The sequence below is a fragment of the Pelodiscus sinensis genome, chromosome 7 (assembly GCF_049634645.1).
Source record: "Pelodiscus sinensis isolate JC-2024 chromosome 7, ASM4963464v1, whole genome shotgun sequence".
Classification (NCBI taxonomy): Eukaryota; Metazoa; Chordata; order Testudines; family Trionychidae; genus Pelodiscus; species Pelodiscus sinensis.
Window position 1 is genome coordinate 75,558,096 of NC_134717.1, and position 27,365 is coordinate 75,585,460.

The 27,365-nt window shown below is 42.6% G+C and overlaps 1 protein-coding gene across 1 annotated transcript; it reads left to right on the forward strand.

The window, feature by feature from the left end:
• Positions 1–1,459: 1,459 nt before the first annotated feature.
• On the forward strand, positions 1,460–24,456 carry CPO (carboxypeptidase O). The gene is made up of 11 exons (XM_075934414.1): positions 1,460–1,518; positions 7,521–7,596; positions 8,035–8,159; positions 11,730–11,838; positions 13,054–13,155; positions 13,919–14,023; positions 14,697–14,807; positions 16,410–16,500; positions 18,821–19,023; positions 21,016–21,100; positions 23,837–24,456. The coding sequence occupies exons 1-11, from the start codon at positions 1,460–1,462 to the stop codon at positions 24,091–24,093; spliced, it is 1,323 nt and encodes a 440-aa protein (XP_075790529.1). The 3' UTR covers positions 24,094–24,456.
• Positions 24,457–27,365: the final 2,909 nt, after the last annotated feature.

A 27,365-nucleotide genomic window follows, 5' to 3' on the forward strand; every position in this document is an offset into this window, starting at 1 on the left:
AATTAGTTACAATACACCACATTCCATTCCAACACTGATCCTCCATCAGCCCTGGCTAAATTGGATTTACATAGCCACACCCCGGATTCCTTCCCCCTCCCAGCATGAGCTGTATTTACATATCAACAGTTAACAGTTAATTATATTAGGGTATGTCTACACTGCCACCCTAGTTCAAACTAGGGTGGCTAATGTAGGCATTCAAAGTTGCAAATGAAGCCTGGGATTTAAATATCCCAGGCTTCATTTGCATCTTGCCGGGCACCACCATTTTTAAATCCCCCTTAGTGCGGACTCCGTGCCCGCGGCTACACGTGGCATGGAGTAGGTAGTTCGAATTAGGTTCTCTAATTCGAACTACCATTACTCCTCGTGGAAAAAGGTTCCCCACCCCTGCCATAAACAAAGCAAACATTGAGACCTTTTGTGTTGGACATAAATTAATATTTTACTTAATTTAAAATGAAGTTTAATAAACTAACATGAAACTGTTAAAACAATCTGTTTAATAATTTAAATTAAACTGTTCTCTCTAGCTGTAGCAGTTGTAAAATGGCTCGAATGTAATTATGTAATTAGCAGAGAGTTTTCATTAGCAATTGGTGGTCCACGGAGAGGTTTGCTTTGAGCCAGATGGTCCACAGGCTAAAAAGTCAGAGAACCACTGGTGTATAGGAACATACACATTTCATCATAGAAAATAATAGCATGCGATACAGAGTTAATTATTTAACTGTGGTAAATTTCGGATGAGATAAATCTTCTGTGCATGAGTCAGTTTGCTCCACTGGTGATCCTGGAGTCTAGATATCCATATACTCTACAGCCCAGCACTTCTGAGAGTCAGGATTTTCACAGAAACATGAATTTATCTCTAGGGATCATCTGCCTCCTGGGAGTCCTGATCCCAGGGAGAATTGGCCTGAGGGTGCAATATGATGGGTGAGTATAAACCAGGGGCAAGCAAAGTGCAGCCCGTGGGCCGGGTCCAACTCACAGTCCGGTGCCCTGCTTTCCACACCCCGCATACGGCTGAAAGCAGTAGGCTGCAGGGGCACAATGTGTTCTCTGCATGCTGTGCTCTAAGAGGGAGGGGGGCTCTGTGCTCTACCTCACACCTAGCACAACCTTGCAGCTCTGCTTGGCTAGTTTCCAACCACAGAATCTGCCTGGACTGTGTTTACAGCTCATGCAGCATGGAGAGGCTCCCACCCCTAATGCATGCAGAGAGCACATGGCCCCCACAGCTGGCTGCTTTGAGTGGTGTGCGGGAGCATAGAAGGCAGGGAGCCTGCCTGAGGGTCCTGCTGGGATGCTGGCTGGGAGCCACTGAGGCAAGCACCTCCTGATCAGATCCTATCCCTGGCATCCCATCACTTCTTCCCCACAACCCTCTGCTCCCCTGCCCCATGTCACAACCCAAAGCCTCTGCACCCATACCCTGCACCTGAATGCCATAATGGAGGCACAACAGATTACAGTGCCTCTGAGAAGGTGTAATGAACAGTACAAGGAACTGTAAATGGGACACCACAACTGCAGCCTGCTTAAACGCCCAAGGCTACAATACTGTACTGGAAGTGGGAAAGCAAGTGCGTAGATATAGGGGAAATATAGAGGCAAGAAAAAGGGTGAATGAATTAATTCTAGTCAAACAAGTTAAGGATTCAATTGTGGAAGGTTCCGAGTGCCTCTTCTTGGATCCTGAGGGTGCTTAGCTCCCATTGGCTAAAATCCAGTTAGTGTAGCACCGAAATCAGGCCTTCTACAAATATATCAGGAGTTGGGAAGAGGATGATAAAGCAAGAGTAATCAATGAGAGCTATGGAGAGGAAATATGCAAAGTGATGTCTCCAAAGCTTTTGAGACACTGAGCTGCTATTAAAAATCTATCTGTAATAGAAGATGGAAATAGAAGAGGATTGGATAATCAGGGAGCAAAGGAAAACCTTGTAAAACTAACAAAGTTCAGGGAATGAAAAACATTGGAAAAAATTGGAAAATATGCAGATCTGCAAATCCCAATGATCTGAACCCAGAGGATGAAGGGAATAAGACGATAAAGTTGTACTACTGATAATTATTTCTGAAAAAGTGCTTGATAGTTTCTCTTTATTTTCTTTTTTTTCCATCCTACACAATAAAACTGGCATGGTTTCGTCCACAGCAGTACTTTCTGAAAGAAGATAGATGTTTTTTAATACATGTCATTTATTGTCTTTACAGAAATGACATGGCAAAGTCCACAGAGACTGAGAAAAACTTTGCCTTCTAAATCCTGGAAAAGTTTGCAATATTCTGAGAAAATGCATCTGTAACAGTCTCAGGAAAATTGTTTTGCACTGAGTTGTGAGAAAGGGTGGGTGCTCGTGAACTGAACTCTTAGTAAAATGCTTGAGTTACAGCCATTAGAAGAGGGGGTGTGTGAGAGACAAGTTGTAAAAGGAAGGGTTAGAGCCATGGTGTCCAGTTCTAAAGTAATGACCACAATAGTGGCTACTGCTATCGTGAACTAGCCACACTCCACTGGCCAAATAGTCACATTGTTTAAGCCAACTAGCCACACTTAACCAGTCACATGTGGCTTTAACACAGGGTTAAAGATTTCAGAACCTCACCTAGATTGCCTTTGTAAGCTGAGAGAAATACTTGCAAGGGCCTTTAGAGGTGAACACTAACAGAATAAAATATAGCTTTGAAATGCCATCTCATACCTCAGGTAAAATTATCCAAAACATACATGTGGGTATAGCTAGAAGAACTGGGCTTAAAATAATCACAATTTCTTGTAGTGTCAGATTGTATCCTATGTGGAATTTGCTTTACAGCGGACAGAAAGTTCCCGGGAATCCATATTGTTTATTATTAACTATGTTTATTACAGTAAGGCCTAAGGTCCAACCAAGAGTTGAGGAGCCATTGTGGTGGGCACAGTACAAATACAGAGAGCTAACAATTCCCCTGATGGAATTTCTTCTAGGTAGGAGAGAAGGTTGCACAGTTTGAAGGTGGAAGTGCCTAAACAAATGCTGTCTCAGATGTATTTGCTTTAAAATGCCAGAGAGCAAATGCTGTACTCTTTTACACCCTTTACAAACACTGTGGCTGTGTCTAGACTGGCAAGTTTTTCCGCAAAATCATCTGCTTTTGCAGAAAAACTTGCCAGCTGTCTACACTGGCCGCTTGAATTTCCACAAAAGCACTGACGATCTCATGTAAGATTGTCAGTGCTTTTGAGGAAATACTATGCTGCTCCCGTTCGGGCAAAAGTCTTTTTCCGAAAAACTTTCGCGCAAAAGGGCCAGTGTAGACAGCAGAGATTTGCTTTCCGCAAAAAAGCCCTGATTGCAAAAATGGCAATCGGGGCTTTTTTGCAGAAAAGCGCGTCTAGATTGGCCACGGATGCTTTTCCGCAGAAAGTGCTTTTGCGGAAAAGCATCCTGCCAATCTAGATGCACTTTTCCAAAAATGCTTTTAACGGTAAACTTTTCTGTTAAAAGCATTTTCGGAAAATCATTCCAGTGTAGATGTAGCCATAGAAGCTAAAAGACTTTTTCAAAGGGTGTAAATCAGCATAAAATCTAATGTCAATTCACCCCAAAATCAGAGACCCTTTTATAACAAACATAAGCAATTACACAGTTATTTTTTCCCTTATACAGGCAGTCCCCAGGTTACATGGATCCAACTTACTTCGGAACCCTACTTACAAACGGGGTGAGGCAACCCCGCACTAGCTGCTTCCCCCCAGCAGACCAGGGAGACCCGAAGCTAGCACCCCCCCCCCCCCAGCAGACCAGGGAGACCCGAAGCTAGCACCCCCTCCCTCCCCCCTGCCCCCAGCAGACCAGGGAGACGCGGAGCGGCTTTTCTCAGCAGACACCTCAGCTTGAGAATAAAGGACTGAGGGAAGTGAGGTGTGGGAGAATAAAACTGAGCTCTGGAGAAATGTTAGGCTCGAGTTTCCCCTACAATATGTACCAGTTCCGACTTGCATACAAATTCAACTTAAGAACAAACCTACAGTCCCTATCTTGTACGTAACCCGGGGACTTCCTGTACCATATTCCCCCTTCCTGAATAGGCATGGAATGAGAAGACCATGTCCATCCTAACTTTTTACAATCCTGGAGAGTGCCATTGCAGGACTGGTAAATTTTTATTCCCATGTCCCCTCAATTTTTTAAAGATGTGGCTACATTACTGCTCCTGCGTTTCCCAACCTCCATTTTATTTGCTTGTTTTCATATTGAAAACTAGATAATTTTGGGATGAGGCCTGAATCTTCTATTGTTCTATCAAAAACCCAGCATACTTTTGGCACTAGAGTTCAGATTTTTAAAGGTATTTAGATGCCTAAAACTACAGATGGGATTTCAAAAGTTCCTAAGCAGAATAGCAAAAGACAGGACTATGTAACACTTTAAAGACTAACAAGATGGTTTATTAGATGATGAGTTTTCGTGGCTAGACCCACTTCCTCAGATCAAATAGTGGAAGAAAATTGTCACAACCATATATACCAAAGGATACAATTTAAAAAAAAAGAACAAATATGAAAAGGACAAATCAAATTGCAGAACAGAAGGGGAATGCGGGGGGGGGGAAGGTAAATGTCTGTGAGCTAATGATATTAGAGGTGATAATTGGGGAATCTATCTCTGTAATGGGTAAGATAATTAGAGTCTTTGTTGAGACCCCCATGGTTGTGACTATTTTCTTCCACTATTTGATCTGAGGAAGTGGGTCTGGCCCACGAAAGCTCATCATCTAATAAACCATCTTGTTAGTCTTTAAAGTGCTACATAGTCCTGTATTTTGCTTCAGCTATACCAGACTAACACGGCTACATCTCTATCACTAAGCAGAATAGGTATCTAATTACCACTGAAATCCTAAGGCACCTACAGACCTTTGAAAATCTGGCCCCATATAAATAATAACTGATTTACAGCAGGTTAGGCTTTGCTGAGAGTTTAGGAAGTGATGTGATTAAAGCAAAATACCAGTGTCTAATTCTGTAACTAGAACTACACTTGATACAATGTGCAACTGAGCCCAGGGCTAGACATTACTCCAGTAAGTGTAGCCCAGGGATGCCTCAACATGCAGTCAGGAGATTGGTCCCTCCGCCTGAGCAGAGCCCCAGGAGTGGCTTATTTAAATGAGCTCCTGCCTGCCGCACAATTGTACAACACCTCTGGCACAGCAGGCATCTTCTTCCCCTTTTAGAGACTGTCTGTATATCTGTGTTTGAGCCAGAGCCTAGTGAATTCAGTGGAAAATCTCCCCCCGGATTCAGTGTGCGTGGCTCTTTGGCAATGGACCTGTCTACTTGGGTTCTAAATGCTGACTGCGAATGAGCTCCCACCCAGCCAGACTTGGTTTGCGTCTGAGCCCAGTGTTGGAATGGAATTAGTAAACCTAGCTTAGCCTAGCCAGCCTGTGCTTTGGGTAGGGAAGCAGGATGCTACTTAAACAAAGGGACATTATTTTGAAATGGCTCTGGAAAAGACCAACAAGGTTAGGTTTCTTTATCTTAATTTACCACATAGTATATATAAAATGTAGAAATTCTGACCAGCCTATCAGAACACAGCTTACACTGACAGTATTTATGCTAACACTATTAATTTAGTATAGTGAGAATGCTTCATTTGTGTTATTATTGAAAAACTGTTCTTGACTGGCTGGGTGGATCGACTTTGCACTTTTATCATTCAGAAACCTTGTCCCTAATCATAAGTGGGCACATTCTTTGTAATATTAGCATACTTGTAAAAATTATCTGCCTTCACATTGGCCATTGTAAAAGGTTTTATCAGTAAATAAGAGCTGGCCATCTGGCAGCAATCTGATTGTCTGGCATTTCTTCCATTTAGTGTAATTAAGACATAATGTCAATGGGGACAGAAAAGCATTGCAGGATATTGTTTCTTTTCTGATAGACAAGCCCAGGCATTAATAGAAAATAAACACCCAACTGCAGCTGAGAGATTCATTTTCAGAGTGGGAGGCATTTATCTGATATCTACAAGGTTCTGTTGCAGGAACATTTACTGTGATTGTATCAAATAGTTAGTATTGCAAGTGCTATCATTTTAAGATTAGGGATTTTTTAAAATATTTCTAATTTTTTCCAGTGGCTAATGGGAGAGTTAGCTAATTCTAATTCCAGTTAACGCATACTGTACATTTGCGATGGGAATGCAAATGTCTAATTAGCAATTACTGCTTATGCAATGAGTGTACATTATGTTGGTGATCGTTAATGATTTGCTACACAAAGCTCTTGTGGCAAGTTTCCATCACAGTAGAATCTTTGCATTTTAACATCTTTCCTGACCATGCCTATACTATAAGAACTTTTCCAAAGCCTATTGAAATCAGGGCAGGAGAGTCTAAATCAATGGTTGCTAAGAAATAGAAATATTTCTGGTACCTCTCTGATTCTATAAGATTAGTAGGACCTCACTTCTTAATTTATTAACTCACCTTTAGATATTTAATCTAATGTAATCATGAACATCCACTCTCAGTTATGATGACACATTCTCTCATTATGACATTTCATTTATTTCTTTAAAAACTCTTATGCAATTTGAAATGTAACATCTGCTTGCTACAGGGCTACAAAGATGAGCTGGGTTAACACTCCAGAAAAAAAAGTAGTTAGGAAGATTTCTTTGAATAGAAACCATACATACATTTGTTTCAGCTATGTTTGCAGTCTTGTTTATTTGTTCTGTCAAACCTACAATATTTTTTTTTCAGATAAACATTTTCAGAAAGAGAAAATCTGTTATACTCATGCAAATACAGGTCCAGCAAGTTTTCATCCTGCCATCTTTAAATCACTGTGATTTTTAAAAAGTTAGATATTCCTGTTTATAAAAGTTTTAGTCTATCAATCCAGGAGCAGGAACAATATTATGTAATTTAGGTGAACTGTCATAGGACATGAATAATGAATACTCAGACATAAAGCAAGTCATTTATGATTGACCAAAAAGGTCTGCATAAAATTTTTGTCAAGAGATTTTGAATAACGAATAATATGTAAAACATTAAGTCTATTTGTGGATGATTTATGAATAGAAAAAGGCCAAAGTTGATGAAGTAAATTGCTCACTATATATTACCACCAACTTTATAAGTTGTGCAAACACCAGTCATTCAAACACTTACGTACTTGCACAGGTTTAATTATGTGAACAATCCCATTGGCTTTTACAAATCTGATACGATGAATACATTGCTTATGTGCTTAAAATCAGGTCGCTGCCAAATAAGTAGTGGTAATATAGGACCCTACCGAGGTACTCAAAGAAGCTACAGAACTTGGTCCTACATGTATTTAAAATATTTCATTAATTCATGTACCAGTCATGTTCTCAATGAAGTAGTATTCAGCTATATGAGAGAATTCCCTTCTATAATACAAAATAACTCTTTAGTCTAATGAGAGAGGTGGAAATTTTCAACACATGTTCATGTGATGTTTTACTCTTAATTTACAGGGATCAGGTTTTGCGAATCTTGCCACAAACATCTGAGCATGTAAAGCAACTTCAGCATCTTCATGACACCTTGCTGGTGAGTGAAGCTAACAATGTTTCCAAGAAACCTGGTGCAAAGTTAGTTCTATGGAATGGATTTGTATTTAACTTTGCATAGAAATTAATGAAAAAGGAAGCATGAAAAAGCTGTGCCTAAGATCTTGACTAATAAAGGGCTGGGCTGTGTCCGGCCCTTATTTGGCTATGTAGGAAATTATGAAGTTTCCCATCCTCCAATGTGTGACCTGTGAAACAAGTGGGCATAATTGATGTCCCATGTTCAGGGAACCACAGAGGCTGTGTCCCAGATGTATGGTCTGGGAGCAACTGTTTAGAGGATACATGAGTAGGGACGTATGGGCAGGGAGCACTCAGAATGACTGCTGCTGCTTCTTCACCCACAGCTGGCATATCTAAATTATATTCCTGAGTGATGGAAACAGAAATGTGATTTGTGTTACCATTATCTCTCCAGCTGGATCTGTGGAAGCCGCTGCTGCCTGAAGACATCCATGCTGGAGAGGAACTGCATGTCAGGGTTCCAGCCTCCAGTGTGCAGGAGATGACGGGCTTCTTAAATCAGCATTTGATGGCACATAAGTATGCCCAATAATTGTCTGATAGAGATCCCCTTGTGTACTGAAGAACTCCAGTGACCATCTTCCCTGTCGCTGACCTCTAATCCATCCAATGATCACCAGACTGTGCTCATTGGATCCAGCCTTTGGATCTTGTCTGGGCAGAGTTCAGGTTTTGTTTTGTTTTCACTACACGTTGTACTTATCAGTATGCTCAGGGCAAGTGGGCCTTGTTTCTTTGCTCCCATCTTAACCTGCAAACCTTCTTCATGCTCTGGAAGTCACTCCGGTTCCTAGCGTGAGAATCTGAAGATAAGGTGTGATTGTTGTGACTTTCAGTTTCAATCAAGCCCTGAAACTCAGAGGGAAATCAGTGGGAATATGGACTCTGTCCCATCTCCCCACCCCCTCTGCAATGCTTCACCTGTGCTGCTCTGGACTGTAAAAAGGCTTGGTAGAATGCCCTTTTTATTTTTATAACATTGTGTAATATATGTTTTAAGCTTTTTGTCTTTTTATAATTTTTACAGTTGTGGGAACCTATGGGGGGGATGTCTGATAATTTTCTAATGACAAAGGTGAGATGAAAAGAGTTCAAGTTTTAAAGTTGTTAAAACACAAAAAGAGAGAGAAGGTGGGTGGGTGAGGTAATACCTTTTTAAAAAAAAAATTCGGAACACCTTTGGTTGGTGAGAGATTAGCCCTTTTGAGCTTCACAGACCTGGAGAATAGTTCTGGTGATTTCCAAAGGTTGTCTCTGACACCACCCATGTTCGGTCCAATTAAAGATATTACTCCACTCACCTTGTGGCTTTCATCCAAGCACCGACATGACTACAACAAAACAGCAAAAACCATTATATCAAAAGTCAAGAGATACAAATTAAATATCCTAATACCAGACAGATTTGTTGATTTTAACTATTCATTCACTCGTCCATTTGTAACAAGCCCAGTTCAGAAGTTTATATCACTGAATTTTAACTCTAGCAAGTTCTCAAGCAGCATTTTTCTTGATTTCCCTAGACGATTTAATTATTACTGATAGAAATATTTCAGGGTTTCTGTGTACTGTGAAATCAACTAATTTTCAAGTTGTTTGCAAAAAAAACCCCAAACCAAAACAAAATCCTAAAGATTTCAGGTTCCTAATCAAAAGTTGCTTTCCGCAGCCCCACCAAAATCTGAACTGGCACCCCTGGTGAGTCAGGAATGACCAGAGGACTGCAGGAAGGCCATGGGTGCAAGCAAGATGCAGCCCCCATCTGACAGCATGGAGCTCGCCATGAGCTGCCGGCCAAACACCAGCCATAAAGGGCAAGTGCTGTGCAGCAAAGGAGATGCCATGGCTTGTGCAGAGCAGCTCGGACTGTGGAGGAAGAACCCACTGAAGGGCGAGTGGCCCATTCAGGTTTTTCACCCACTGTTTCATTTCACAATCTTATGCCATTCACAAGCAGCACCTGCTGTCTGTGTGTCATATCTGGGGGAAAATATTTTATCTAAAATACTCCATTCCCCAAGTAGCTCTTAAAGGACGGGCTTAGCCAAGAAGGACTGTGACAGTTCCTTTTGCAAGAGGGAGCGACAATAGCCTTGCACACAGGGAGCAAGGGACTGAGCAGCTTCCAAGAGGAATGGGGGCGGGAACCATGGCCACGGTAGGGGGGTAGGGGCACCAATATGCAAGTTTGCCCAGAATGCCATTTTCCTTAAGGCCGGCCCTACCCAGGCTCGTAGATTTAGGTGCTCCAGCCCTACGGGAGAAGGGGATGGCACTGGAGGGAGGCTGGGGTGCCAGTGCAGCTTCCCCAATGCTAGTGGGGGAGCCCTGAGCCTCTGGGGGCCAAATCCAGGCAAGCTGGGTTCCTTACCCCGATTTAAAGTACTTCTATACCGCAATTAAACAGCTTCACTGGCCCATGAGGCCCAGTCTGCGGGAATGATCAGTTTCAGTTGTCTAACTGCAGTGTAGCATACCCCTAATTGCAATGACTGTTACCCAGTGCCCATAAAACTAGACAAAGATACAGTTCCCAAACTATCACACGCTTCATATAAACTGTAAAACCCAACCCACCAGCCAGTATGTTTCATAGGAAAATTATGGTTCTGCAGCCAACCAGCGCTAGGATGGCAAATGACCAACAGGCATAATGAATACAGCCCATCATGAGTGACATTCACTAATAAGAGATACAATGAAAAAAGATTAAGGTCCTCTTTGAAGCTATGATAAGCTTAAAAAAAAAAGTTCAAGCTGATAACTGATATCCTGCCTGATTAATTATCTTTAATAAGTAAATGATGTTAATGCCCTATTAAAAACAGGTGGAAAGATCTAGGATAGAGATGCCAGTGTATAAATTATAGCGCATCTGGGATAGGTGTTCATAGTCTAATTGAAATAGTATTATGGACCAGATTTTCTAAAACTGGGCTCTATTTGCACTTATAATGATTTGCGCCTCTATTTTGTGAGAAAGGCCAAGAGGAAAGAGACTGAAAATTTGGTTCTCTATCCTACAGAGGTGAAAAAAACCCCAGAATGATAGTTAATTTCTGTATGCAGATTCTGAGAAGCCCCTCTAAGAAGGTGGGTGGCATAAAAGGAAGGCAGTATGACAACTGGAGCTGCACAATGATGGAGACATAACTGGTGTATTATATTAGAATAATTAAATATTCAAGCATTACATTCAAAGATTTCAGTTCACAGGGGCTCTGAGACTTTTGGTGTCAGTTCTTGTGAGTTTGTACAGCTTACATTTCACCCTGAGCCACAGTGGCAAGAGAGCTAAAAATCTCACATTGAAACTCAGTGAAAAGCACCCTCAAAAGTTACAGAGATTGACAATGGTCAAGGCAGCAGGTTACCCTACCAGTGCTCTCAATGCAAGACATCAATATGTGATCTTGTACTACTTTTGCAGTTGTCTTATTCTCAGCACTTACTTTAAGCACAAATTTATAACAGTGTTGCACATGGCTATGCTATCTTCTGAAGAATTCTGCTTAAACAGCACAGGGCCTGATCCAAAGTCCACAGGTGCTAATAGATGCCTTTCATTTACTTCATCAATGACCAAAGCAGGCCCATGATGCAACAGATTCAGAATTAATTTGTGGCTATGACACTGGGATATCTATTTTCCAGGACAAAGATGATAATTGCAAATCTATAAATAAAGCACCATGGGGAAGTCTTCCCAATTTTTAAAAGTGTGAAATATTTTGAACATTTTTGCTGTTTTCTTTCAAAATGACAAACTTTCAAATATTTTTTGATATTTTGAAAAAATTTAACTGGTGCTTTGGCTGGTGAGGAAAGTCACGAACATCTTTGGGGCTGTTTGGGGACAGGAGAGTAAGAGTGAACTTTTAAATAAAATTTTAAAAATCACGATATTGAGAACACATAACCCGTTCTAATACAATTATTATTATAGCTGTATCTGATGGTCAGATAATCAAGATGCTTAATGTAGACCATGTTGTAAAGGCCATGTTTTTGATTTAAGGATGTTGCCAAAGTCATTCTTCAGTTACTTGTTGCTTTGGGAACTTTAATCTTTCTTTTGTTTTTCTTCAGGGTCCTAATACATGATGTACAAGAACAGTTGGACAGTAGCATGCCAAGGGAGGGCCAAGGGAAGGTTCCAGAGGGCTATTCCTATACGGTATATCATCCAATGGAGGAGGTAAGACGGAAACCAAGTCTATCATTTTAAGTTTTACTCCTGCAATGAGTTCTATGCAAGTGTTCCCGTGTTTGCAGAGAACTCCACTGAAGTCAGTGTGGCTCCATGCAGGCTTAGCAGTCTGCCTGCTTGAAGCTCATTACAGGAGCAGGCTTTCTTTAATATTTGTGCATGAAATCCTGGCCTATTGAATTTAATGGTAGTTTTCTTTTTGACATCACTCGAGCCAGAATTTCACCCTTTGTTTCTTAATCTTCAAAATGTAAATAGTCTTTGTGAAGAACTCATGCATTTAGCTACTGTCCTGCTGTGGACTCTTTTATTCCCTTGTTGAACATGATCTTTCCCCAGGTAGCATTTTTATGCTTCAACCCATTTTTTGCTACTTTTAGTCCATAGTGTTTGAATAATTGAGTGTTTGAATAATCACTTATAATGGCTTGTCACTGTTATTTATGTAAGCATTGTGCTCAGCACTGACCAAGACATGAAATGATGACCATACCAGTGAGCTCACAATATAACAGGAAGAAATGGAGAAGATGAGATGCCTTGGGAAGGTCAGAGGAAGGAATAACTAGATTTTTTTTTTCATTTTGGTTGTGTTCCCTTCCATGGAAGAAGAGACTTGAATGTGGTGAGAGAGGAGAGAGGAGAGATACCTGAATTGTTGTTCTCATTTATATTTTTCACAGTTGCTTTAGAGAATACACAGAAAGAGAGAGCTTTGTGGTACTTCCTTTTCAGGCATATGATGTGTTTACTGTAAGCATCTGTATAATTTTGCTTTGGGAATTGCTCCTGAACTGATATGTGGAAATACTAATAATCATCTGACTAATGGATCAGCCCTTTAATAGTTTTAGGATTTGACTGCAACATCCAAATCCCAATAAAGTCATCAGAAAGGCTCCCAGTGGGTTTGGAACCTTGAATGGAGTCTTGAAGGAATCCTAGGCTGTTCTATTGTTATCCTGCCATGACTCTGACTTTGGATGCTCACCTATGCATTGTATTACTTTGTATTTAATTTAATGTAAGCGAAATTTCTTCCTCCACTATTTGGTCTGGAACAGCACTAAGTAATATCGTAGCCTGCAATATGCTCAGAGGCATAAACTGTGTCTCTAAGAAACAACAAACATTTGCTATCTGGAAATGGTGGAGAAAGTGAAGGGAACTCCCTAAAAGAACAATTCCCCATGACTATTTCAGATTTATCACTGGATGTACCGGATAAAGGAGAGCAACAGTGAGCTCGTGACACAGCATTACCTAGGAATGACATATGAGAACCGGCCAATGTATTATCTGAAGGTGAGTGGGGAAGGTGGTGATAAGAGAAATAAAGAGCATCTCCATAAAATGATGAGACAATATGTCAGGTTCAAATCTTCTCTAAAATGTTTCTTGTCCAGGTTTGTTGAAATAACAGGATTAATTTTAGCTTCCAGACAATCCAGCACAGAAAAAATGTCTTTTTTTAAAATGACAGTTGCAATTAGTCTTTGATACCCTTGTTACATTGTGAAGATGTCAAATTTGGCTACAATCCTGTTTTGAATCATAGTATACCATAGTCATCCTGATTTAACTGTGTTTGCTACAGTTGTGTGTATTGTGCGTGTGTGGGGGGGGGGGAGAAGAGGGGGTTTCATTGCTCTCTATAATCTGTGTTTTTTTTTTTGTCTTGGCTATTTCGTGATAATTCTTTAACATCTGTTTCCATTGCTGAGACAATATGGATGATCTCTTTCTGCTTTTCCCCTTCCAAAGGGAAGAACCTCAAAATGATAACAGTCAGTCCATTAAATGACTAATAGATGTGAATGGGGCAGTATAAAGAATTAGAAGATGCTTTATTGGTACTCTTTGTTCAATGCACACTTATATTCTTGGCCTGGGATGATGCCAAGATTGGGTTATAAGGGAGGAAAGCTGGTCATAATGAAGTCCGTAATAATAAGTATCTCAGAGGGCTAAGCTGTATATCAAGGATCATATTTCACATGCTATAATAAGCAAGGCTGTTTTATTGCAACACAACTGTATTCCTGCTGATCACATTTACACTCGCCAGATAAGTAAGCCATCAAACAAGGCTAAGAAGATTATTTGGATGGACTGTGGGATTCATGCCAGAGAATGGATCTCACCTGCCTTTTGCCAGTGGTTTGTGAAAGAAGTGAGTCTTTTTCCCATGTCAATATAACAATTGCAGATAGCTAGGATTTCTCCATTTTCTTCTACTACTTATAAATAACTGTTAAGCTACCCCTGTAGAGACAGATTATACTCTGACCCAGTGTCTTACACTATCACTTCTGAAGACCCAAGTTCAAACCAGGGCTTGGGATGTAACAAACAAAAATTTTTGGCACATTGCATCCTCAACTTGGGCCTGATACAAAGTCCATTGAAGTCAGTGAGAAGCCTGCCATTGACTTCAGTGTGCTTGGAGTTATGATCTTTGGGCATCACAAAGCTACCGGGAAATCTGGAATATTTACCATTTCTGATCCAAGAGAAAAGAGCTAGAGAATTTTGTACAGTGAGGTTCCATATGTATAGGATTTATCTCTTCTGCCTCTCACTGCAGTTTCTATGCACTTTACCACAATGCAAGATATTGGCAATGTAGAGTGCATTATAAATGTAATCAGATCTATTATCACTTTTGAAATGTCTTTGAAAGTGTAGCAGATACCTCGAAATACTTGTTGAGCAAGTGGAGTCTCTTCCCAAAGAAACATTAAGGGGTGGTCAACCATTCTATGCTAATTCATGATGAATTCATGTCCAATGATTGGTTTGTACTAGATGAGCTAATGCTAATCTTTTACACTCTTTATCCTCAGATTTTACAAAATTACAGAACTGATCCAAAGATACAAAGTTTCCTGCAGAACCTGGACTTTTATGTCCTGCCAGTTCTCAATATCGACGGTTATATCTATTCCTGGACAACAGTAAGTTATAAAAACCCAGTAACTGGATTATAAAGATAGATGTACACTGTATTTATATCCATTATACCATTTATAACCAATAATGATATCCAAATGTGAATTTTGCAGCTTTCTTTGCTAGGAATGGAAGGTAATTTTTCTAAGGAAAAAAATCTGCATCTTTCTAGTACCAAAGTTATACAGAGGCCAAGGCCTGCTATTCCTCAGTGTCTGGACTTCAGTTGTTCTTTTAAGAATCCTTCATTTCTGTATAGGAGTGCCTTGGACAGTGGTGCCATATTGTATCACTATCCTTAATGCAACTTTGAGTCTGGAAGCTTTAATCTTTAATATTTACTTGGGCCACAGCAGCTCGTAAATTAATATCTCCAAATTTTCAAGAGAATCTATTGCCAAACTGTACCTAGTGGTTTTTACTTGGCACCTACAATTTTCCCCAACAAAAACATCTTGAGAGTTCAAGTGTTGCATCATGCTGCCCAGGAGACAGGTGACTAGAACTCCTAGCCAACTTCCTGGGAAGAAGTCAGCATCAAACATCTCTGCAGTACTGTATCAAGGGGTTTGTTACTGACCAGCCCCAGTGACTCTCTGGAAGTTGTACTCAATATTTCTCCTGAGGCTGAAGCTACTCCCTGGTCAGACAGTTGTAAGGGGATGCTGCTGAAAATTGCAAGTTCATATCGTATGGGTTAGACTGGGCTTCCAGACCCAAGGGAAGCTGGAGTGGGCATTTTTTCAGAGAACTAAGGGAAACCTCTGTATACAGGAGGGTAGGTGTCTCTCCACCCTCCAGAAATGTTCAGTTCTTCCAGGATGTTTTTTCCCCTCAATCTTGAGTTTAACTACATGGGAAGAAGAATGTTGGAATCTTTACTCCTCACTTCCTTGTCTCCCTACTTATGCTTCAATAACACCAGCAGAAGAAATGGACAGCTCCATTACTGGTCTCGGAGTCACGGCCATTTCCCATTTTGCCCCTCTCCCCGCTATATCAGCATGAAGACATTGTTGGGACCCTAATCTGGCCCTGTAAATCCATCTTGGTGACGCTCATCTGTCTCCCTGCTGAGCTGAGTCTGCATTAAGCCTGGTGATGTCCAAATTCAATGTCACCAGATTGGGCAGCATCAGGGTTTGGCAAGCTCCACTCCTTGTACTCCCTCACCCTGGTCAGTCAGTGGAGAATTGCACAATGTGAGTTTGAACTCAGTTGCTAATCTGATTAAGAGGCACTAAATGGGGCATGGGGCGTGGAGGAGACATGGAACTGAAATGTAAGGGGGAGATTGGCTGACAACAAAAATTAGCTGAGTTTATTGAATCTGAGATACAACCTGGATTCCATTATAGTCATTCTTAGACACTAAGGTGCACCCTAAATCTGGGTCTGTCTTTTAATCTGGGACCCCTGCATTAATGTAGGGAAGGAATTCTATGACCTGGCATGACTGATATTTAGAAATGCACCACACACAGTTACGTCATTGAATGCAAGTATTACTAGACACACAGGAACTAAAGGTGTACATGCTTTAGCACTTAAATCTTTAACCTCCCTGTACACGGTGTTATTATGTAACTGAAACCATTTCTGCTCAGGAACGTCTGTGGAGAAAATCCCGCTCTCCACACGTAAATGGCACCTGCTTTGGGACAGATCTTAACCGTAACTTCAATGCCTCCTGGTGCAGTAAGTTCCAAGGATTTCAGATGTTGAGACCTGCCTAAATAGCGTGGTATGAGATGCAAGAGCAACAGACTACCATCTGAGCTGTGTGTATCTTGTATTCTAAAGGCTTCAAGGGAACACATTTTTTGTTTCTTCAAGAGATGCTTATAAATAGAAATCTCATTTGCAAAAATATTAAGATCCTGATTTTCAATGGCCTCAGCCTGGCATTTGTTTTTGCAAACACAAACATAATTTTGCTTCCTTAATAACTATGCCTCCAGTTCTATGCAGATACAAATATTAGTTGCAGACAGTAATAGTAGTCTGTTATCTAAATGCTAATGTTTGTTCTTATGGTAAATTATAGCAGCAAACATAAATAATTGCCCTTATATAAGTGGAAAATGGCTCTGGAGAAAAGATAGGCTGTGTCAGATTCAGAGACCTCTTTTAACAGATTCTCCTTCATTTCCTCTTCTGTGCTTGACTTTAGGGGGTCTTCTCATTACTGCTGGGAAACGCTGAACTCAAATAAAAATTCCACAGGATCACTGACTTCTTGAATTGGAATTATAAGGAAAGATCTGAAAAGAGAGAGCAATTCCTTCTTTCGCCCCTCTCATCAATCCAAGCTTTACAATAATTTAAATTCCATTCACATTATAGTATTGGGGCATTTTTAGTAAAAATGAATGAGTTAATGTTTGAGAAAATTATTTCCTCTCTGAGAAATTCATCTTTTTGTTCAGTTTTTCAAAAACTGAAATATTTTTATATATAAACAAAATAGTTTAATCCAGGTATGCTGCCATGGTGCCACATGGGAGTTGTAGTTCATGTACCTCATGTTCTCATTCGTCTCTGTGGGCTGGGTTCTATAGTTAGACTATACCATTCATAATGAAATATGATGTCCCTTCTTGGTTAGGAGAGATGGAGCATCCCTGGGACACAGGGTATCATGGGAAAAGGAGTGTGGCTCAGGAGCTGGCTCATAGAGGAGTATGGGGACAGGAGTAACCAAACTACAGCTCCCATGAGATACCACAATGGCATATCCATATTGAAATATTTCAATATTTAAATTAATTTTTATTGGTTGGAATACAAAAAAAATGTAGACACATTCATTTTTAAATGGATTTTTTCCATTTAAAATTGACATTTTTAAAAAAACATTTTTCAAAAATCCAATTTTCTGTTGAAAAACGGTTGTGATAAAAATATTTTCCACCAGCACTCATTTTAATGTATATCCAAAGTTCAGTGATCTCACTTTGAAAGGAATGCAATTCTTGTAAAAGGAGCCAAACTGACATAATTGAATATAAAACTATTTATTCCCCAACAGGTGGGAGTGCAAACTTCTCTACACCTCAACCCAGAGGCTATTAATGCTAACCTGAGAAAACTACTTCTCTGGGTGACAGATTGCCTGAGACTTTTTGATTAAAGAACAAAAACATGTTTTTTTAACTACAAAGAGAGGGATTTTAATTGAGTACAATTACAAGCTATTGAACTCAGAAATGGTTACAGGGAAAATAAAATGAGAACACTTTCTAAACTTCACAAACTAGCCTTGATTCAAGGTGAAGTTCCATACCCTGTGTTCCCTGTAACTTTGCTAACCAAATTCTCTGGCCAGGATCTATTCCCAACATGCAATGGCTGTTTCTCTTGTTGTCTTAGGTGAAAAGAGATGGTGAGTGAAGAGAGAATTTGTGTGTTCTTACATCTCATTTTTATAGTTCAATCACCATTTGAAAAGCATTTTTCTGAGCATGACCCCTGGTTAAAGTACTTTCCAGCCAAGAGCAAGGAGACATGGAGTCTGGTAGAGGGAAGAGGCTTCATACTGTTTTTTCAGCTGTATATACTGAATACAGATTTTCTTTGTCTTTCTCCCCCCTCGCTGCCTGAGTACTCAGTTTATAACTTATATGCAAATTGAGGCAAATATGCATCCCTTTGTTTAAGACAGGCTCACTCAACCAGTTCTACTTAATCGGAGCTATGTGAGTTTGAACATGTCCCTTTAATATCCTGGGGGGGGAGGGGGGAGAGAGGAATTTCATAGCTTAGTTGCTATACACATTTCACCATGCTATTATTGACCTGTTAGTTACTCCTTTTCAAATGATGCTTCTGAAGGCATATTTTGTACCAAGATTATTAGACTAGTGTGTGGGGTGTGAACGCAGGAGACACAATGTTACCAGACCCCTTTGAGCCATCTAGTCCCTCATTGCCAGACGATAATGGAAATGCCACCATCCTCTCAAAATTGGGTTTTGTGATCATCTCAGCTCAGCTTTGTTTTCTAATTCCTGTACAGATATTGGCGCATCTCAGAACTGCAGCAGCCTCACTTTCTGTGGAATGGCACCAGAATCAGAACCCGAGACTAAAGCTGTGGCCAGATTTATAGAGGAAAGGAAAAGTGATGTTTTGTGCTTCTTGACTATTCACTCTTATGGGCAGTACATTCTCACTCCATACGGTTACAAAACCGATCTGGCAAATAACCATCAGGAATTGGTAAGGCAACAAAGCCATTCTACACATCACTGTAAGGGTTATGACTGTGTTAACTCTTGAACATCTTTATGCTTAAAATGTATCTCATGTCTGTATAACAGTGTTGCCAGTCTCCCCTTGCCTCTCTTTGATGCTATTGTATTTATCCTGATATCGAGTATTTATTGGTGTTGATTTGATGTAGTCTTAAGGGACTGATGAGGTGCCAAGAGGGGTAGCCGAGTTAGTCTGTAACAGGAAAAACTTTAAAAACAACAAAAGTCCAGTAGCACCTTAAAGACTAACAAAACATGTAGATGGTATCATGAGCTTTTGTGCTCAAAACCCACTTCTTCAAAGGACTGGAGTATTAGAAGTCTAGATCCAAGAATAAATAAGGGGAGGGGGAAGGGAAGAAGAAAAAAAGCGAAGGTGGGGGGAGAGAGAGACAGTGAGTAGATGGTTCAAGTAGTTACAAAAGGCTGATAAGAACAATTAGCACCGCCCTTGGTTGGTTGGTTAAGTCATTAGGATGTGGAAGGTAGTGTGCTAGCCAATCAATTCCATTTTCTTAAGAATTAAACTAGTGAATGAAGTTAAGTGCCAATCCTTCCCTGTGTATTTGGTTTGTGGAATTGGCCTGAAACAACACGGTGACGTGGAGATTCATTAATGAGTGTCCAGGCGGATTAAAGTGTTCTGCAATAGGTTTCTGTGTGTTGCCTTTTCGGATATCTGATTTGTGTCCATGAATTCTTTCCCAAAGACACTGTCCAGTTTGGCCAATACACATGGCAGTGGGGCATTGCTGGCATTTCATGGCATAGATCACATTAGTGGATGTGCAGTTAAATGAGCCTGCAGATGGAGATGTGAAGCACTGCGATGTATTAATTTAGGTCTGCATTCTCTTCTCATCTCACAGTACTATGCATTGCTGCGTTGTAACTGCAAGTCTAATCCTGATCCTTCATCATAACTCATTAGCATTTGATTATTACGGATGTGATTACTGTGGGATTGCCACGATGTGCCTGTTTTTCAAAACCTCAATATCTAGTGCCACATGTATAACATGTGCCTGCAGCTTTGTCTGCATGACAGCCACAGCTCTGCTCACAAACGCCAAGTGTCTCTCGTAGGGGCTCAGGCTGCAGTCAAGGATCTGGGATCTAATGAGATGGGAGAGTTCCCAGAGCTTGGACTGTAACCTGAGCCTGAACATCTAGACAGCCATGAAACAGCCCAGTACCCGGACTCAGCTGGCATAGGCCTGCCCTAGGGTTTTACTTAGTGTAGACCTACCATCAGAAACCAGCTGCAGTACCCAAAACCAGGCCTGGTTTACTTGCCCTTGTGCCAGGAATGCCATTAGAAACAAGGTCTGTGTGGGCAGAATCATTCATGCAAATGCATTTGTGAGGGCCAGCCATGGCTTTTAACTGCCAGATAGACATATGCCTAGTGTTTTAAAATCAGGCCCCATACATTCAGGTAAAATGTGTGTTTATAAAACACGACAGCATTTTGGGCACTAGCTTTGGACTTGGAAGAGCTGGGTTTGAGCCAAAGGCTAAGTCACTTAGCCTCTTTGTGCCTCAGTTTCCTCTCTAATGTGGGAACAGTAGCTCTGCCTTGCCACCCCAGGGTATGGTAAGAATAAGTACATTAAAGACTGTGTGGAGGTCAGCTAATGTGGTAATGGGGACCCTATATGTGTCATTGAGTAGTTGGTAGGCAGATAGTGATTGATCAGTGCCACAACCACTCAGATCTCTGACAGTGGAAGTATATTACTCAGATCTTCTTTTTCCAATATTACAGCCTCCTACTTATGCAATTAAAAAGGAACATTTGATAGCTGGACAAATTTTTCCACCAGCTCTAGTGCTGAATGAATAATTGATGCCAAAACCTGAACCCAGTGAGCTACAGAATCAAGCCTGAAATGGAGAAAAATACTAATCCCCTCCAAATCATTCTGTTACGACTCTTTCCATTTCAAATGTACAGATGGAAGCAGGAGAGAAAGCAGCAGTTGCACTGAAGGAAAAGCACGGGACCAATTTTACTGTGGGACCAACTTCTTCCATTTTGTGTAAGTCTGTGTTGTGAGATTCTCCTGTCCGTGAGGTGAGCAAGGTAGTCCAGGTGCCTTGTTCATCGATATTGCTGTTTCATTGCTTTTCCACTTTGAGTAATAATGGATGAGCTGGTTTAGGTGAGTATGTAGGTTGCAGCCATTTGATTGGGGACTCCTTTGTGGAGTCCTTTCATATGCTGAACAGCTGACAGCATGAAGATGAGGTTCCAAAGAGGATGGAGAGAGGCTGTTCTCAGTAGTGACGGGTGGCAGAACAAGGAGCAGTGGTCTCAAGTTACAGTGGGAAAGGTCTAGGTTGGGTATTAGGGAAAACTATTTCCCGAGGAGGGTGGTGAAGCACTGGAATGGGTTACCTAGAGAAGTAGTGGAGTCTCCATCCCTAGAGGTTTTTAAGTCCCAGCTTGACAAAGCCCTGGCTGGGATGAGTTAGTTGGGATTGGTCCTGCCTTGGGCAGGGGGCTGGACTCGATGACCTTCTGAGATCTCTTCCAGCCCTAGGATTCTATCATTCTAAGATTCAGTCAGATGCTAGTTCTTATATAGAATTCATCATGAAAGTATCCCAGGGCACACAAGTTGATTGATATGTGATACAAGTTGAAATCTTGGTCCCTTTGGAGTTGATGGCAAAAGTCCTATTGACATCTCCAAAGAAAGGATTTCACTAGACCTGTCAGTCAGCCATCCAAATCCAAATTGGGTTTATAGCGTCTATCAGCTGTTATAATCTGGTGGGTGATGTTGTGTGTGAAACAGATTAGTCTCAATCTAGTTCCTAGCTATCAGGTGTCCATACCCCAGGAGCACTAGATGATAGAGGCTAGCAGTCAGGGGCAGCCGTGCCTATAGGAAAACTAGGCACGCCTAGGGCGACAAGTTGCATGGGGCGCCAAATTCCAACCCGGCCCCTTCCATTTCCCACGCCTTACCTGGAGCACGGCTTCCCTGCAGCCAGGAGGTGGGTAAGTCCTGGGAGAGGAGGCGCCCGGGGGGTTTCCCCTGTGCTGCGGGAGCGGGGGTGGCCCCAGGGGAGGAGGAACGTGTGGGGGGGGTGTTCTCCTGTGCTGGGGGGATTGGCCCCGGGGGAAGAGGAACACAAGGGGGGTTGCCCCTGCCCCGTGGGAGGAGGGGGTCAGCCCCGGGGGAGGAGAAACGCGAGGGGGTTTCCTCTGCCCCACGGGAGGGGGAGGGTCGGCCCCAGGGGAGGAGGAACGCGGGGGGAGTTCCCCTGCTCCGCGGGAGGGGGGATTCGGCCCCGGGGGAGGTGCATGCCGGCTTCTCTCTGGGGGACGTGGGATCTTGGGAGGAGGCGGGTGCAGGGGAATCTCTCCCCCGACTGGCACCCTGTTCCCTCTCCCCAGCCCCCAAACTCCATCACCATCCCCCAGGCCACCATCCCCAGCCTCCTGGCACCAAGCCCCCAACCTCCAGGCCCCCAGCCACAGAACTCCATCCCCAGCCCCCCTCTCCCCAGCACAGAACCAAACCCTCAGTCGATATCTGCCCCTGGGGCTGGGGGGGGGGCCCGATTGCATGGTTTGCCTAGGGTGCCAGGTGCTGGCAGCTAGGCTAGGGCCACCACTGCTAGCAGTCTGACCATTTCAACAGAGATGGTGGAGACTCAACTACCCCTTTACCCAGCAAGAGAGTCCCAAAATGTGAAGGTTGAAGCCCTTTCATGGGGCTGTGCAATGGATAATATTCACAAACCCTGGTCTGTAATCCGTACCTTGTCTCCACTTGTGGCTGAGGCCAAAGGCTTTAGAAGAAGGTATATGGTCCCCCTGCCCCGTCCTCTCCTCCCCGAGATTAAAGCAGGCCCACCCAACTCGCAGACCCTGAGGCCTGGTCTGGGGGGTTTAAAGCAGGCCCTGAGGCCTAGTCCACGCCCTGCGGGGTTGGGGTAGGGGGGTCCAGGCCCTCCCTCTCCACCGGACCCCAACCCAGGGCCCTAATAGTGGTGGGTGGTTCCCACCACTGGCTCAGCAGGGGGTCCTCCCCGAAACGCACCGAGCCCACTGGGGTTCTCCCTGCCCCTCGCCCTGGGTTGCTTCCTACCCCAGCCTTGTGGCCGACGGAGGTCCCACCAGGCGATGCTGGGCTGGCGGCGGCGGCAACGTCAGCCGGTCCTGTCTCTGGGGCAGCAGCGCAGGGGATGTCCACTGCAGCAGGGCGGGCGGGCGGGCGGCCCCCCGGAGTCAGCGTTGGAGGCGTGCTTGACCTAGGGATGGTAGCAGCAATAGCGGCAGTCCCTCCGGCTCTGATTCTGGCAGCAGGTCCAGCTGTGGCCCTGCATCTGGGGCTAAAGATGCTTCCTCCCCAGCAGTCCACACCAACTGAGCAGCCCAGCAGCCTTTTATAGTGAGGCTGCACTGCGAGCATGCCCGGTAGGGCTGTGGGGAGGGGCATATTCTACCCAATAGACGGGCTCCCCTCCCTCCTGCTCAGTGCGGGGCAGGCTAGCCCCGTCACAGACCCTTTGAATGCATCTCTGGTTATTGGGTAAGTCTCTTATAAAGGGGTATTTTCCCTATGCAAGTTTTATGGAAAGATCTTCAATGTAATCAAGTGCTTAATCTAGAATAACTTTTCCCACAGTGAAATGTGGCTACATGTGGTGTGGTGATACAGCCTGGGACAGGGATTGTGCGGCAATTTTGGATAAACTATGATCATGCATAAAGAATGGTGCCTGATATATTTGTCTCACCCGTATATTTAAATTAATAGACAAGAACTCTGGCTCCTCACGGGACTGGGCTCACCTGATTGGCATTCCATTCTCCTACACGTTTGAGCTGAGAGACCGGGGTACCTACGGATTTATTCTCCCACCAGACCAGATCCAGCCCACATGTGAGGAGACTACCCCAGCTGTGATGACTATCATTGAATATGTAAACCAGAAGTATTTCCCAAGCAGTGCCGTGGCAGTGACCTCTGTCAGCCTGTGGCTCATTGTCCTATTTGCATGGACCTTGTCCTAAGTAATCCCGACAGAGCTCAGCAGGGAACAGTCATGCACTGAATTTTCCTTTCAAAAGGAAAAATTGTGATACTGGGGAGATAAATGTCGCAGTGTTTAAATAAATGGCCATTACCGTAAATACAAGCGCATATTAATTTCCAAAGCCTTGCTTGCTACCTCTGCAAAAGACCAGTTCCAATATGCATGGGGAAGAAGCTGCACTTCTAGATGCACTCTGTGACTGGATCACATCCGCACAATCCTGTGAGTCTACGAACCCGCTCTGCCAGGCATAGCTCTGCCCTTCTCATGAACCCCACCCCGCAGCCAGAACCCCTCATTTCCCGGTTGGCGCTAGCAGGCTGTATGAGAGACTGAGAGCTCTGACTCTGTGTTCTCACTTCCGTAAAGGGTGCTGCTGGTTTGATTCCTGGCCCTCAGGGAATGCAGGGGGAGCTTTTACAAGAAGCTGTGGTACCTTAAAATCAGTTAACGATCATAAGCAAAGGTGGTCATATGTGAGCAGAAGGCGTGTGGTGTGTGAGGGAGAAACATGGTCCTGTCATTCTTTTTCAAGGATGCAGGTAAATAAACAAAAGACAGAAATCCTGCATTCTTGGTGCATAACTAGAAGAGAAATGGGATATTCCTAGTGCCACCAACCAAGCTAGAAGGGAACTTTCTTTCTTTATCAACTTGCAGTGGTGTTCTCCTGCACAACAATATAGGTTCGAAATATTTCCTTGTGGACTGGTTTGCAATGAAGTCCTTTAAAGTGCAGTATTTTGTACTCTACAAAAGCAACTGTCTTAAAAAACAAACATACATATAATGGGGCTTCCAACTTGACTTCTCAGAGATGCCATGTCAAATGTTCTCAGTTAACAAGTACATGGACCCGCTTCCCAGCTGGCATAAATCAGTGTAACTCCATTGATTTCTGACAGTCCTGCAAACTCATGTTGAGATTTGAAGCCAAGCAGAATCTTTCCATCTCAGGCGTCTACCCTAGTAACAGTGTTTCTACAGTAGTAGCTCAATTCTGTTTAAACAAAACAGACTCTAGTTCCCTCCTGCCTAGTTGTGTTGAGTGCAAAGTGAAAAAGTTGGGGTGAAGCGGAATAAACCCCTGTACTAGTCACTAAACTCCAAGATAGAGCAGAGGCCTCTTGTGAGCTAATAGAAGAGCTGGTCAAAATTGTTCTTTTGACAGAAAATGAGGTTTTGGCAAAACACATTGTGGCTGGGGAAGAACCTATTTGCCATGAAAACTTGTTTTAATTTAAAAAGGAAAATGCTTTGGATGAAAAGTGAAAATTTTTGTTTTTACTTTTTGTTTTAAAAAAATTTCCAGGAAAGAAACCTCAGCATTCTAGTCCCTCTCAGTGCTTAGTCCTGTGCAAACACACAGTAAGAAAGTGATTCTGCATAAAGAGTTTCCAGTGGAAACAAGGGATGGTCGAATGGGAGTAGTGTTAGCTCCATCTTACAGATGAGGAACTGAGGCTCAGGGAAGCAAAATGTCTTGACCAAGGACACACAGAAAATCAGTGGCAGAATCAATAGTATTCACATCTCTTGAGTTCTAGTTCTTCACTGTCCTTCACAAAACTATTCTGATCCTCTTGAGCACAAGGACCAAGCAGCAATATTTCAGGCTCTTTCTCTCGCACCATATTTACATGGATTTTAAAATCAGACTTTGTTGTTACTTTTCCAGAGCACATCAGTGTGATTTTTTTTTTATTGTAAATTTTCGTTATAGCTAGCCAATCAACCCTCAGTCCTGTGTTTGGGTCATGAAGTCTATCATCAAAGGGTGTAAGAAAGACTGACTCCTGTGGGTTCCCTAGAGTACAGCCCTTCCAACGTCAGGCACTAATTTACAGTGAGACACACCTGTCACCAAGCTCAGCAGCAGAAGGTGGAATTAATTAGCTCTTCTCCCTGTAGGAATAGCACTTCCCAAACTTATGTTTGTTTTCAGTTGTGATTTGCAAATCTTTACATTGTGTGTTTTTGAACTATTGAGAGGCAGGAGTAGAACTCATAAAGCCCATCATCATGATCTGGCCTTAAACTATTGAGGTTTGATCATAAACAATTTGTAACCTTTAGTGTGCACGATTTATAATTGTTCCAAATGCATCTCATGCAATTGCCACTGCAGATGGCGCTGTACCATAGGAAGAGATGCCTGGATGAGTTAGAAGAAGAGATGCCTCTGAGCTCCAAGAGGACTATTCTAAAATGAATGCACAGCAACTGCAGGGATACTTAGAATGGCTGGTAAGACACATTTGCAGGGAACATCTAAGGCCCTGCAAACTAAAGGGGAAATTTAAGCTGCTGAGGGTTGGGGTCTTTAGAAACATGGGAGATGTTAACCTATGGCTCACTTCAGAAGACACACAAAATGGATGAGTTGTCCAGTGTTTAATTAGCAGGTGAGCATCCACTCAGGGTGCTTCCTTATCTTTATTTAGGTTAAAAGTAACAACCACCTAACACCAGCACGGGAGAAGAACCCAGGGAAAGGCACAGCCAGGAATACAGCCAAAGCATTTCCACTCTGCATGATGGGAAAGGAGGTAAAGCAAAGGCAAAGCTTTGGAACCAGTGCCTTCCTAGAGTGCACTATCCCTGCTGTTGCATACCTGTCAGCAGTGACCCTCCTCCTGTTGTTCCCTCACACACTCTGCAGTGTATAAAGACCATTGAAAGCTGTGAGGAGCCGCCCCATGTTGCACCCCAAAGCAGACACTTTGCATAAGTGTTTGCTATGCATTTAGGCTCAACCTGAGAAGAGTCAACCATTGTCCCTAACAGCTAGGGCTGCAAGAAACTGATCTGTAACTGTGTTATGTGAGCGTTTATATTTCATTTCCATCTGCTGTTACTGATCTTTTTCATTTCTTTCTGGGGCTTTAATAGAATCCTGACATGGACTGGAGAGTTACACTGTGGTCTGTATTAGGCAAGAGCTGCTATGTCAACTGTAGTTTACAAATGGACATTGTAAAGGAAAATGAACTCTCTAATCCTAACATCTCTCCTCAACTCCCCTCCTCCATCTGCTCCCTATATCCTCTGCATGGCTTTGTCTTGTATTCCTTTGTTACTGTTCCTTTTATTCTCTTTGAGTCCTGAGTGGCATGTGGATAAATTTTGATCTCATTTATGCTGGTGTAAGCATGGTATAAAACCATTGAAATTGGTGGGGCTTATTTTGATTTACACCTGTGTAAGTTACTTAGAATTTGGCATAGCATCCCAGCTTAATTAAAATAT